General features: G+C 45.5%; 1 protein-coding gene across 2 annotated transcripts in view; it reads right to left on the bottom strand.

Annotated features, from left to right (window-relative positions):
• Positions 1-13751, bottom strand: part of KCNH1 (potassium voltage-gated channel subfamily H member 1) — a gene marked incomplete at its 5' end in the record, with an annotated part of 257134 nt that overhangs the window by 185331 nt on the left and 58052 nt on the right. Inside the window, one exon of one of the 2 annotated variants that reach the window (XM_081111939.1) lies at positions 9461-9853. In XM_081111939.1, coding sequence (XP_080968065.1) covers positions 9461-9853 — 393 coding nt within the window. Of the gene's footprint in view, positions 1-9379; positions 9854-13751 lie in introns of both variants that reach the window. The other variant, XM_081111938.1, reaches the window with a different exon arrangement.

Here is a 13751-nt window from a genome sequence, read left to right as displayed (position 1 = left end):
TCTGAGCTGCAACTCTAAGCAACTATGTTACAAATATAGAAGCTAAACAAAACCCCAGAAACCTGCTTTAGTCCGCAGGGTTTCAGCCAGCAGGATCGCAACATTGTTTCAAATACAGAAGGTAAACAAAGGCCAGAAACTGCTTTCAGCAGTGGCAGCTAAGAGCTGGAACCAAGCCTCAAAGCTAAAGCTGGCCAAGAATAAAAAAAAAAGAAAAAAAGGAGCGGTTGGGAGCTTCAGTCATCCGCCAGCCTGAAAACAGCCCTTAGCCCCTCACCCAGACTGGCCAGGCACCCCAGTGGGGACCCCCACCCTGATCCAGGACACCCTTCAGGGCAAACCAGCCAGCCCCACCCGTGCACCAGGCCTCTATCCTATATAGTAAAAGGGTAATATGCCTCCCAGCACTGGGATCAGTGGAGCCAAGAGGCCTCCTGGCACCAGGATCAGTGTGACAGGGGGCAGCGCCCAAACCCCCTGATCACCCTGCGGCTCTGTGTGTGACAGGGGGCGGGGCCACAACCTCCCTATCTGCTCTGCTCTGTTTGTGACAGGGGAAGGCGCCCCAACCCCCTGATCAGCCCTGCTCTGTGCCTGATAGGGGGAGCTCCCCAACCCCCTGATCGCCCTGCAGCTCTGTGTGTGACAGGGTGCGGCGCCCCAACCCCCTGATTGGCCCTGCTCTGTGTGTGATGGGGTAGAGCCATAACCTCCCCATCAGCCCTGCCCTGAGTGTGAGAGTGGTGGTGCCCCAACCCCCTGATCGGCCCTGCTCTGTGGGTGATAGAGAGCGGCGCCCCAACCCCCACCCCATGGGCCCTGCTCTGTGTGTGATGGGGTAGAGCCATAACCTCCCCATTGGCCCTGCCCTGAGTGTGACAGGGGGTGGTGCCCCAACCCCCCAATTGGCCCTACCCTGAGCGTGACTGAGGGTGGCATCGCAACCTCCCGATCCGCCCTGCTCTGTGCATGACAGGGGGCGGCGCCCCAACTCCCCAATCGGCCCTGCTCTGAGCCCGACCAGGGGCTGCACCTAGGGATTGGGCCTGCCCTCTGCCACCCGGGAGCAGGCCTAAGCCAGCAGGTCGTTATCTCCCAAGGGGTCCCAGACTGCAAGAGGGCACAGGCCGGACTGAGCGACGCCCCTCCCCCCAGAGTGCACAAATTTTTGTGCACCGGGCCTCTAGTAATATAATAAAAGGCTAATATGCAAATAGACCAAACGATGGAAGGACCGGTCACTATGACACGCACTGACCACCAGGGGGTCAGATGCTGAACGCAGGAGCTTCCCCCTGGTAGTTAGTGCACTCCCACAGGGGGAGCGCCGCTCAGCCAGAAGCTGGGCTCATGGCTAGTGAGCACAGCAGTGGTGGTGGGAGCCTCTCCTGCCTTCGTGGCAGCACTAAGGATGTCTGACTACTGGCTTAAGCCCACTCTCCACAGGGAGCAAGCCTAAGCCATCAGTTGCACATACATCCCCTGAGGGTTCCCAGACTGCAAGAGGGCGCAGGCTGGGCTGAAGGGACACCACCCCCCCTCCCGCCCCCCACAAGTGCAAAGTGCATGAATTTCATGCACTAGGCCTCTAAAATATATATATATCTTCCGGACATCATTCTGGACATCCTTCCTAACGAAGCAGGGGCTGGAGGAAAGCCAGCCTGGGTCCCAGGTGACTGCAGGCAGCTGAAGGAGGGAAGCAGCCTGGGTTCCAGGTGCCGGCAGCCGGAGGAGGGAAGCCCAGGTCCTGGGTGCCAGAGGGAAGCCAGTGCCAACAGCCGGGGGAAGGAAGGCCTACTCTTGCACAAATTTTCATGTATCAGGCCTCTAGTGTGTGTGTGTGTGTGTGTAGATTTGTGTGTGAATAGAATATTGTAGGAATACAGAAAATGAAGTAATCACATCTGCCTGGAAGAGTCTTCATGAAGAAGATGCCATCTCTTTAAGGTTTTAAAGGATGGGCCCCTTTTCAAGTTTTTCTTGGGAAAAGCACAAGGTTCAACAAAAGGGAGAAGAGACCCATAGCATGAAGTCAATGGCTCTGGCTAGCACAGACACATAATCCAAACCACTTAGAAACAATGTGGGATTGTGGAGAATCTAAACTCTTATTTTTTATAATCACAGCCCTTCACAATTGACTTCTACCTACCCTTTCAATGTTAGTATATGCTTGTAGATGTATAGCATACTGGTTGAATATATTCTTGATTCAAACAAGCCTGTATTCAAATCCTACCCTAAGATGAGCAGTATTGCCCTGACCGGTTTGGCTCAGTGGATAGAGCATCGGCCTGCGGACTGAAGGGTCCCGGGTTCGATTCCAGTCAAGAGCATGTACCTTGGTTGCGGGCATATTCCCAGTGAGGGGTGTGCAGGAGGCAGCTGATCGATGTTTTTCTCTCATCGATGTTTCTAGCTCTCTATCCTTCTCCCTTCCTCTCTGTAAAAATTCAATAAAATATATTTTAAAAAAAAAGATGAGCAGTATTACTACCTTGGGCAAATGACCACCCTCTGTGAGCCTCACTGTACTCATACCTAACAATGTTGATATGCCAAACTCATAAAATTCTTGTGAGGTTTCAAAAGATAAGGTGTGTAAAATAGGTAGCACTTATTAAAGATTTATGAAGTCCTCAAAAAAATTTGTTATTGTAGCCAAGACTGCTAATTGTCTATCCAATATTCATTTCCCTTCATTCCTTAACCAGGCACTCTCTATTCTGTTGGGGCACAATGTACTGAGCTAAAAGGTACATGTCATTCCCTTACGGAGAGGGACAACAATATGACACAGTTCTGATCAATGAGATATAAGCAGAAGTCATTGGATAGACTTCTGGAGAGAAAAAAAAAGCCTTAAAAGGGGAACAGGTTAGGGCAGGACAAGCTCTTTTGCCTTTTGCCATTCTTTCTTTTCCTTATTTGGAACACGGATTTGAGGGCTAGAGTTGGAGCAGCCATCCTGTGACCACAAGGAAAGAGCAAGAGAATCACAGAAGTCTCAGCCCAAACGAACTTAAGTCACTGAATCAATATTAGCAATTGTCTACCAATAGAGTTCTAATGGTGGGAGAAGAAATTAAACCCCGACTTCCAGTATTTCCAGGCCCTGTTGCTTAGGCTTTCTGTTACTGTTAGGTAAATTAAATATCTGATACATTCAAAAACATGCTTGAATCTCTCCAAAGCAGTACTGAACAAAATAAGACAACATAAAAGAATACATTATTGTCTCATTTCATTTCTGTCCGCAAAGGTACTGGCTACTTTTGGGGAGGAGGAAGGGAAAAGTGATTAGGAGAAAGGAAGGATGTCTGAGGTATGGGTAATGCTTTACTAACCTAGATGATGTCTACGTAGATGTTTGCTTTGGAAAAATCCATTGAGAAGCATATTTCTGTTTTAAGCACTTTCCTATATATGTTATACTGACAATAAAAAATATCAGGAATGTGCTCAACTGGCATGGCTCAGTGGTTGAGCATCAACCAATGAACCAGTAGGTCATGGTTTAATTCTGGTCAGGGCACATGCCCAGATTATGGGCTCGATCCCCATAGGGGGCATGCAAGAGACAGCCAATCAATGGTCCTCTCTCATCATTGATGTTCCCATCTCTCTCTCCCTCTTCCTTCCTCTCTGAAATCAATAAAAATATTTATTTTTTTAAATCAGCAATGTGACACAGATTTATTTATAAAGACATTCTCTACGGCATTACTATGACTTTAAAAGTTTTAAAAAAAGGAAATTATCTGAACAAACATAAAATAAATATGTCCTTAAAATGGACTATCATATAATCATTTAAATTCATGTTTTTAAAGAATATTTAATGTCATAAAACCTACTTTTTAGATAATAAAGTAGGTTACAACTCACCATATACAGTATAATTCCATTTTGCTAAAATACATGTAAACATATATATGCACATATTTCAAGGAAAAAAACCCTGAACAACATATAACAGGTCCTTGAATAATATCATTTTGTTCAATGTCATTTGATAATAGCATTGATGAGATGCCGTAGGAACTCAGCTCTTGTTTATATCAATTAGACTACAGTAAAATTGGTTTTTATACATCATTTCACTTAAAGTCACAGAACCTATGGGCAACGTTAAGTGAAGGCATTGTATGCCAAAATGTTAACAATGAGGTAAAATTATAGGCAAGGCTTATTCCTTCATCTGTATTTTCTAAATTTTTACAGGCAAAATGTAAAAAAATTGTAAGGAAACAATTCTTTTTCTAAAGATTCAGAGGCTCTCAAATGTGCCCATTAGCCTTGCTTCACTTGGAAGCACATCCTTGAAGCCAAATATTTCTCCTCTGAAGCCTGAAGCACTCTGTCTTAGAAGCTAACATGTGGCCTCCAGAGTTCAACATCACATGATAACATAGGAAGAAATCATAAGATGGAGATGTCTGCACGGCTCCGACACAAACTGCCAATCAGGGCTCTCATCAATTAGAGTCAGATCATGGACCTCCTGTTGCCCTTTGAGATTTTCACTTGAGTTAAGAGATTCATTAACAAGTGACTGGCTAATTTTTCACTAGCATCTGTCTTACTTCTCAAATAAAGATTTAAGCAAAGAAAATTTCCCCCAGCTCCATGTACAATGCCGTGAGCTTAGTTTTTTCTGCTCTCATGTGGTCTTTTCCTTTCCCCACTCACCAGAGTTCCACCCCTCTTCCAACACCTTCCTAAACCTTCACCTTCTCCTCCTCCTTCTCCTCCTCCTCCTCCTCCTTCTCCTCCTCCTCCTCCTCCTTCTCCTCCTCCTCCTCCTCCTCCTTCTCCTCCTCCTCCTCCTTCTCCTCCTCCTCCTCCTCCTTCTCCTCCTCCTCCTCCTCCTCCTCCTCTTCCTCCTTCTCTTTCTCCTTCTCCTTCTCCTCTTCTTTCTCCTCCTCTTCCAACACCTTCCTTCTCCTTCTCCTTCTCCTTCTCCTTCTCCTCCTCCTCCTCCTTCTCCTTCTCCTCCTCCTCCTCCTCCTCCTCCTCCTCCTCCTTCTCTTTCTCCTTCTCCTTCTCCTCCTCTTTCTCCTCCTCTTCCAACACCTTCCTTCTCCTTCTCCTTCTCCTTCTCCTTCTCCTTCTCCTTCTCCTTCTCCTTCTCCTTCTCCTCCTCCTCCTCCTCCTCCTCCTCCTCCTCCTCCTCCTCCTCCTTCTCTTTCTCCTTCTCCTTCTCCTCTTCTTTCTCCTCCTCTTCCAACACCTTCCTTCTCCTTCTCCTTCTCCTTCTCCTCCTTCTCCTCCTCCTCCTCCTCCTCCTTCTCCTCCTCCTCCTCTTCCTCCTTCTCCTTTTTCTTCTTCAATTTCCTGGGAAGTCTTCTATAATCTACGTAACCCAAATCTTCTCAGAAGTCTTCTCATACTGGAGGAGTTCTGGGTGAAAGGGAGCTGTCTGTGGTCAGAGCTATTATCTTTTCATCAGCATGCCTCAGTCCGGTTCTGCCCTGAGGAGCACCTCCCGTGTGAATGGGCTCTTGGGAAGTGTCAGCTATGTCACCAGGACTAGCTGGTGGTGCTGCTGTCTGAGGTTACAGAGCCAAGGACAGAGGAAGCCCTTGATCCCAAGCCCTGGGGGATAGTGTGATTGGCTCCATTCTCTCCTTAGCACTCCCACACTCCAACGGCAATAAGCAACATGACTGCCTTAGGAGTGGGACTATGTTTGTGAATGATAATTCCATCTTTAATTCATAAAAGACACCAGGCCAATCGTCCACAGAGTGCTGAAATAATCTTCATTTGGCTCTTGCTTCGGCGTACCCATTCCAAGCTCTAGTTCACCCAGTTTCCGGACCTTTTGTCCTCTAACCAGTTTAACTAACATGCAAACATATTCCCAAACAGCCTCCAAAACAGATTATTACCAACAGACTGGAGAATGACGCAAATGTAGGCCATCTACATAAGCGAAACAAGTTGAGCCAGAAGGGATCATTTGCGTGGCTTAAATCATGGAGACGGGCTATCTCCACAGGGCTGAATTCACAATTGCTGGCTTTAGCCATTTGGGTGGGTCTCATCCTTGAACTTCAGGATCCCCCACCCCAACACCACACCCACAACCCAACCGCACACACACAGATGGCAAAGCCACCACACCTCCTTCGCCTCTTCTTTGGCGGTCTCCATTGGGACACAGTTCCATTGGCATACTTAGGAGAACTCCATGTATTTTTTATGAGAAATGAATCAATAATTTCTTCTCTCCCCTCAGTCTCCCAGACAAAGGACCTAGAGCAGAGGGGACTGCCATCTCACCACAACCGAGTGTGGTGAGAAGACAACATGTGGTGAATGTGAACCCACTGAGCCCTTAGTCAGGATTCTCCAATGAGAGAAATGTCCCCCAGCCTTGTCCAGGTTCGACAGGTGGTGTGCCCTTCAGAACCTCTCCAGCCCCTAAGCCCCACCAGCCTTTCACGCCCACTAACTTAATGATGCCTTTTAACAAAAAGGCCTGTGCCTGGAACACCGTGCTGGTCTGTCCCTCCGTGAGCCTCTCAAACTGCCCATCTCATCACTAGCGTAGTTGCTCTGGGGAAAACGCAGATGCCCACTTCTCTGTACCCAGTGCCCAAGTTCCCACCACAACACCCAAGCCAAGGGGTGAGCCATACACATCAGGAGCTTCTTGGTGAGTGTTGACTCAACTGTATCCGTCAGTGTTTCATCCCACTTTTATCAGATCTGTCACTGTTAAGAACAGAGAAAAATCAGAAGAGGACTCATTATTATTGTGTCCATTTGCTGTGCCATCATGAGTGAGTCAGATTCCCTGAGTGTGTTTCCTCATTTGTGATTTAAGAGTGTTCAAATTGGATGACCTCTATGGTCCCACTGGGCTCTCCAGTTGGTCTACCTATCTTAACCTTCTAAATGCCCTCCTATCACCCCACCTTCTTCCCATCACCAGGAGGTCAGTGTGGTGGGCCTCTCATTTTTACCACCTGTCTGGAGGTGAGACTAATGCTGATGAGATGTTAGAACTCAACAGGCTTTGCAGCTGGTGGGGAACTCAAATAATCAACCCACTGACTGAGTGCCATGCTTTGAGGCAGGTAAGGTGGCATCAGCCCCAAAATGTAGGGAGGAAAACTAATCCAGAAAGGCTAGATGTTGTTCACAAGGCTCCCAGCTGTCCCAGTAGGTGATCCCAAGAGGACCGGAAGCCAAATCTTCAGTTTCCTCACACCGATCTCCCCCAACACCACCACAATTGTTATGAAAAGGCATTATTTCAGATGTAAGCCAATGCTTTAAAAAGAATTTCTAAATGTGAAATCAAGTGTTTGCAGAAGCAAATCATAGCTATAGCACCTTAATATTTATATTATTATTTATGATCAAGAGATGGCAGTAAGAGCTTTGATGCTAAACCCTTTGACAACTAGAAACCTACAGACAAATGATGTTTTTAGTGCCTGCAATCTAGTTCATGAGTCTGGGAATCAGAAACCATGTCAGGGGGTTTCACAATTAATGGCAAAGGAGTTCCAAGCCAACATTCACAGTGCCTGGGAAGAAGCTCTCTGCCCTGTCAGCCTACAAGGTAATCTTGACACATTTACATAAGTGTTTATAGCTCTGCCAACGTTTAATAAGACCTGTGGAAGCCGAAGAATGGTTCTATTTATTCTCAAAACTTCAATGCCATTACTATAAATAGTAAATGGTTTAATTAAAAAACCCAAATGGTTTTTTAAAATTAAATTTCATTCCCCATATGTGTGTATAAGGAGCTCTTTTAGGTTGAAATAATTCATTTGAATTATCTAAGCCAAAATGATCATATTTTCCTCACTAACATAAAATTTTCTAGAAATGTATTCACCGAGAAAAATATTCCCAACATGTACTAAAATTCACATTTAAGAATCCCCGTATTCACGTTAGGGGTGATTTTGTTCTTGTAAATGATCAGTTTCAACTCATTTACTCCCCCTACAAAATCCACACAAGCCACCTGGAGAATTATTCCTTGGGATTTTAAAGTATATTAAAACACACCACACAGATAAAAGCGGAGGTTGTTCTGAGTCTAGAGGATCTGAGTTTCAGCTCCTCTTTCCTGAGAGGAGATGTGGTAGGTACAGTGGTTGGGTTCTCACAGAGGAAGAGCCCCAGCCCCCGCCCACTGCTGGCACCAATCTGAAGGCAGAGATATGCCACCATCGAGACACGGAGTCACTGGCCAGGCCTCATTATCCTGGCAGGGAGCTGACTGCTCCCTTCTGACTATCCCAAGACTATACCCCACTAGCCATGTACCTTAGCGTGGATCTTGCCTGACTCAGCCTCCAATGGTATCCTAAACTACCTACCCAGCTAACAAACAGCCCAGCCAGGCAAACACCTCTGGGACCCTCTGTAATCTCAGGCCATGAGGGTCCACTGCTGCCTGAGGTTAAAGATTTGCCAGATGAACTGCCTTATCTTAATCCATCTGGAGTGTCAACCAAGGAGCAGGAAAAAGAAAGAACCATTCCAGTAGGACACAAACTAGATAAGAATCTGATGTTTTCCTTTGCAATGACTTGACATCCTTGCTTTTTCAAAGGAGGAAATCACTTTAACCAGCCCAGCGGCCTCTTCCTGCTACAACATGTCCCAGACATCCATTCACTGACTGTGTACCCATGTCCTGATTCTAACGCATTTGCAGGGCTTTTTTTTCCTTTAATTCCTGCCATTGCCCGCAGGACTAACCATCCAATAGCAGTGTAATCTAGTAACAACATTACTCCTCTTAGCTACAGCCTGACTCTCTCGGCAAATTTAGGCCAGGGAAAGTACAGACAACTGAATGCCACTGGTCACCTCCAAAACTCAGTTTAGCAAAGAAGCAACTCATTTCTTCCCCACATTTACCCCTCCCCCTCCAAGATTAAATAAATAAATAAGCAAGCAAACTTAGGAGAAAATAGCATCCTTGTTGCTAGGAGTTAATTAAAATGAAACAGCCAAAGGTCAGCGACAGATGATAGAAAGTCCCCGTAATTAACATAATCAATAAGTGGACATCCAGCAAATGCATAGAGTGAAAGATTCAGCAATGCAGTGGCAACGCATGCCTGTTTCTGCAGCCCCACCACCTTTGAGCCAATAGCATGCGCTCCATGTGGAGTGAAAGGGAAGCCTTTGGTCTCTTCCACACCATTCACTGACATGCAGAACCCCTGAACCTCCAAAGGCAAGAACAGTGGGTAAGGATAGCTATCAAGCATGCTCCCTCTGTTCCAGACATCATCATGCTAGTTCCCACCCATTAATGACTCTTCGGTTCACCACCCACATTTAATTCAACTTTAAAGACATGACAACAAGGTCTGAGATTTGAGGGATGTACCTGACTCTCTCTCCCCTCCAGGGGTGGTGGAATCTGATCAGCAAAAGCAATCTTCCCTGGATCACCCATAAAGGCACTAACCTCGTCCACGTTCTCAAAAGCGTTGATGACATCATATGGCAAACAGGACAGAAGATCAATCACAAACCACGTCTTCAGATAGTTCATGCGGATGAGTTTGGGGTCGGAAATCACCTCCCCAGCTGGTCCAACAAAGGTGGTGTGAAAATTCAACACAATGTCCACCAGAAAGATGACGTCCACGATGCTATCCACAACCAGCCAGGCCACATTGTTCTGCCTGGTTTTAAAGGAGACATTGTAAGGGACCAAGATGGCTGTGTAGAAGGTTAAAATCAAGATGATCCAATCCCATGTGGTCTTAAAAACACAGTAATGTAAGATGATGTGAGGGGGAGTCTTTGGTGCCTCTTGCTTGTATTGGGGAAGGATGTCTGAGCCCAGCTGCAGCACCTGTACAGAAAAACACGACCAAGAGAGAACTAAGTTAGGATTTAATGGCAAGCATCTGTCACTGACAAATCATCTTGACGCTCCAGATGGGTCATTGGGTACAAGAATAGACCCTAGAGGAGTATGGGAGAAGGGAAGTGAACATTATAATATAAATAATCGCAATGAAACAACGGCAAACTATTATTTAGCTTACTCTGTGCCAAGCATTGTAATAAATACTTAACATACATGTATTATCTCAGTTCATTCTAAATACAACCTCATTTCATTAGCCAATTACTATTCTATGACAAGTGAGAAACTGAGGCTCACCCATCCATACCATAACAATAACTTCACTCAACAAATATGTAGTGTTCCATGCCAGGAACTGTTCTGGACACTGGACATACAGTAACGAAGGAAACAGCATGGTTCCAGCTCTCATGGAGCTCGGGCTAGTAGACAAATCAAGGAAATTCCAAATTGTGATAAGAGCTAAATAAGACGCGGCATGGAACACCCAGTGATTTGATGGAATGTGACTTGAGGATTAGGAGAGGGAGAGTGTTTGAACTAAAATCTGAATGACAACAAGGAACCAGCCATTCAAACTTATATGGAAAAACTATCCCGGGCAGAGAGCATAACTGGTGTCATGAACCCAGGGTAGGACAAGCTGGGTATTTTGGGGAAAAGAAAAAAGTCTGTTGTAACCGAAGCACACGAAATGAGCGGGGAAGGGTGCTAGATGAGTTCAGAGAGGAAGCAGAAGCCAAACCATGCAAGACCTGGTGGGTCATGGAGAGGCACAGGATTTTATTCTCAGTACGTCTGAGTTTAACCGGGGGCTTTTAAGCCAAAGAATAATCCGAAGCGTGTTTATAAAGGATCACCCTGGCTGCTGCATAATGAATTGAGGCAGCGGATTAGAGGGAAGAACAGAGTCAGGAAACTTATTATAACACCCTGAGAAAAAGACGGGGTGATGGAGAAAAGTAGTCCAATTTTGGACATATGTTTGAAGTAAAACCAGCTGAACTTGCTGAAGGCTAGAAAATGAAGGAAATAGAACAACGAAAGGTACTTACTACTTTATTCCCAAAACCCCGCATGGTAGTTGACCCAAAGTAGGCACTTAGGACTGTCTTTAAGTAAATAAATGAACTTTAAGGTCATGCAGCTAGGAAAGATAGAACCAGGATCCCAAACTGCTCCAGCTGGATTAAAACCCACACCGTTCCACATTGAGGTTACATTTCCCTAAACGACAGGTCTTTAATGAAGCAGAGTCAGTGAAGGAAGACGTCTAGAGAAGCTTGGTTCCAAAAGAGTATCACAAATGGGTTTCACTTCAGCAGCCAAAGACAAAAAGCTATGTTTCCAGACACTAGGCTAAGCTGGAAGGGGCCTCCACCCCCAGCCCAGCTGCACTTCTGTGCCACTTACAAATTCTTATAAAACTTTAGGTGATGCTTTCTTTTATGTGGCAGGAACTTATTTTTTCATCCAGAGGTTAAAGGCCTGTTAGTGAATATAAAATAATCTGAATATCCCTGCTCCCACTATAATTGGTCCCAGGCCTTAAAAGGTGACAATAAATAAATAAACAAACAAACAAATAAAAGCTAGAAAACGAAGTGCCCAGTGTGCACCTTTGGGTATGGGAATTGTTCCTACCCCTCCCACCAGTGCACAGAGCTCTTCTATAAACTTCTTAAACTTGATAAAGAGCATCTACCAAAAAACAAAAAAAACAAAAAAAAACCACCCTAAAACTAACATCCTATTTAATGGTGAAAGACTAAAGGCTTTCCCCCTAAGACCAAGAACAAGGCAAGATAACAGCTTTCAATACTTTTCTTCAACAAGTACTGCCACTGTGATAAGGCAAAAAAAAATAATAAATAAAGATTGGGAAGGAAGAAATAAAAGTATCCCTACTTCCAAATAACATAGTGGTGTAGGTAGAATACCCCAAGGAATTAACATATAAACTTCTAGGTCACACAACACAAGATAAACAAATACAAATCACTGTATTTCTATATACTAGAAAATGAGCACCAAAGTTATAGAATGCCATCCTATATAATAAATGCCTAGGTGGCATCACGCCCTCACGCGATGCCCTCACACAACATTATCACAAGATGGCCCAAGATGGCCAGCAGGGGAGGGCAGTTGTGGGCGATCAGGCTGGCAGAGGAGGGCAGTTGGGGGCGAACAGGCCAGCAGGGGAGGACAGTTGGCGATAATCAGGCCAGCAGGGGAGGGCAGTTAGGCATCAATCAGACCAGCAGGGGAGCGGTTAGGGGGCGAGCAGGCTGGCAGGAAGAAGCTGTTAGGGGCAATCAGGCAGGCAGGCAGGTGAGACGTTAGGAACCAGCAGTCCCAGATTGTGAGAGGGATGTCCGACTGCCAGTTTAAAGATCCTGTGGGATCGGGCCTAAACCGGCAGTCGGAGATCCCCTGAGGGGGTCCCAGATTGGAGAGGGTGCAGGCTGTGCTGAGGGACAACCCCCCCCACACACGAATTTTGTGCACCGGGCCTCTAGTCCTACATAATAAAAGGCTAATATGCAAATCAACTGAATGGTGGAATGACCAGTTGCTATGATGCACACTGACCACCAGGGGGCAGACGCTCAATGCAGGAGCAGCCCCCTGGTGGTCAGTGCACTCCCACAGGGGGAGCACCGCTCAGCCAGAAGCCAGGTTCATGGCTGGTGAGAGCAGCGGCAGTGGCAGGAGCCTCTCCCACCTCCGCAGCAGAGCTAAGGATGTCCGACTGACAGCTTAGGCCCATGGGGAGCGGGCCTAAGCCGTCAGTCAGACATCCCCCAAGGGCTCCTGGACTGTGAGAGGGAGCAGGCCAGGCTGAGGGACCCTCCCGAGTGCACAAATTTCATGTATCAGGCCTCTATAATAAAAGGCCACTTAGGTGCAAATATAACAAAATATAAACAGGACTTATATGCTAAAAACAACCAAATGCTGATAAGAGATCAAAGAAGATATAAATAGCCCTGGGTGGTGTGGGTCAGTGGTTAGAGCGTCAGCCTGTGCCAAAAAAGGTTGCAGGTTTGATTCCCAGTCAAGGGCACATATGTGGGTTGCAGGTTCACTCTCTACCTCCAGTTGGGGTTCGTGGGGGAGGGAACTGGTCTATGTGTCTCACATCAATGTTTCTTTCCCCTGCCCTCCTTCCCTCCCTCCCTTTCACTCTCTGTGGAAATCTGGGAAGAAATGGAAAAAAATATCCTCAGGTGAGGATTAAAAAAAAAAAAAGAAGAAGATATAAATAAATGAAGAGGCATGCTGTGTTGCTAAAATTGATATACAGGTTTAGCACAATTTCTAGCAAAATGCCAGCAATAGTTTTTGTAGATACACAAGATTATTCTAAAATTTCTATGGAATGGCAAAGGAATTAAAATAACTAAAAACAATTTTTAATAAGAAAAATAAAGTGGACGGAATCAGTCTAGCCAATTTCAAGACTTGATATATAGCTACAGTAATTAAGACTGTGTGGTACTGATAGAAGAATAGACTCATAGATTAATTAAAAAGACTAGAGAACCCAGAAATAGACCCACACAAATATGCTTGACTGATTTTTTATTGTGGTGCAAAAAGCTATTCAGTGGCAATTCTGTGGAGGAAAGAACATGCATAGGAGAGAGAGAGAGAGCGATTCAATGTAAGTCTCATAACCTATATAAACATTATCTCAAAATGGATTGAAAACTTCAATGTAAAACTATAAAACTTTTAGAAAAAAAAATAGGAAAACTTCTCAGTATCTAGAACTACGCAGAGTGTTCTCAGCACAATCCATACAAGAAAAAACTGATAAATTGGACCGCATCAGAATGTAAAACGCTTGCTCTGCAAAAGATTGTTAGGAGGA

This window comes from Myotis nattereri (genome assembly GCF_964212035.1).
Source record: "Myotis nattereri genome assembly, chromosome: 18".
NCBI classification, from domain to species: Eukaryota; Metazoa; Chordata; class Mammalia; order Chiroptera; family Vespertilionidae; genus Myotis; species Myotis nattereri.
This window is presented reverse-complemented; position numbering and strand designations above follow the sequence as displayed.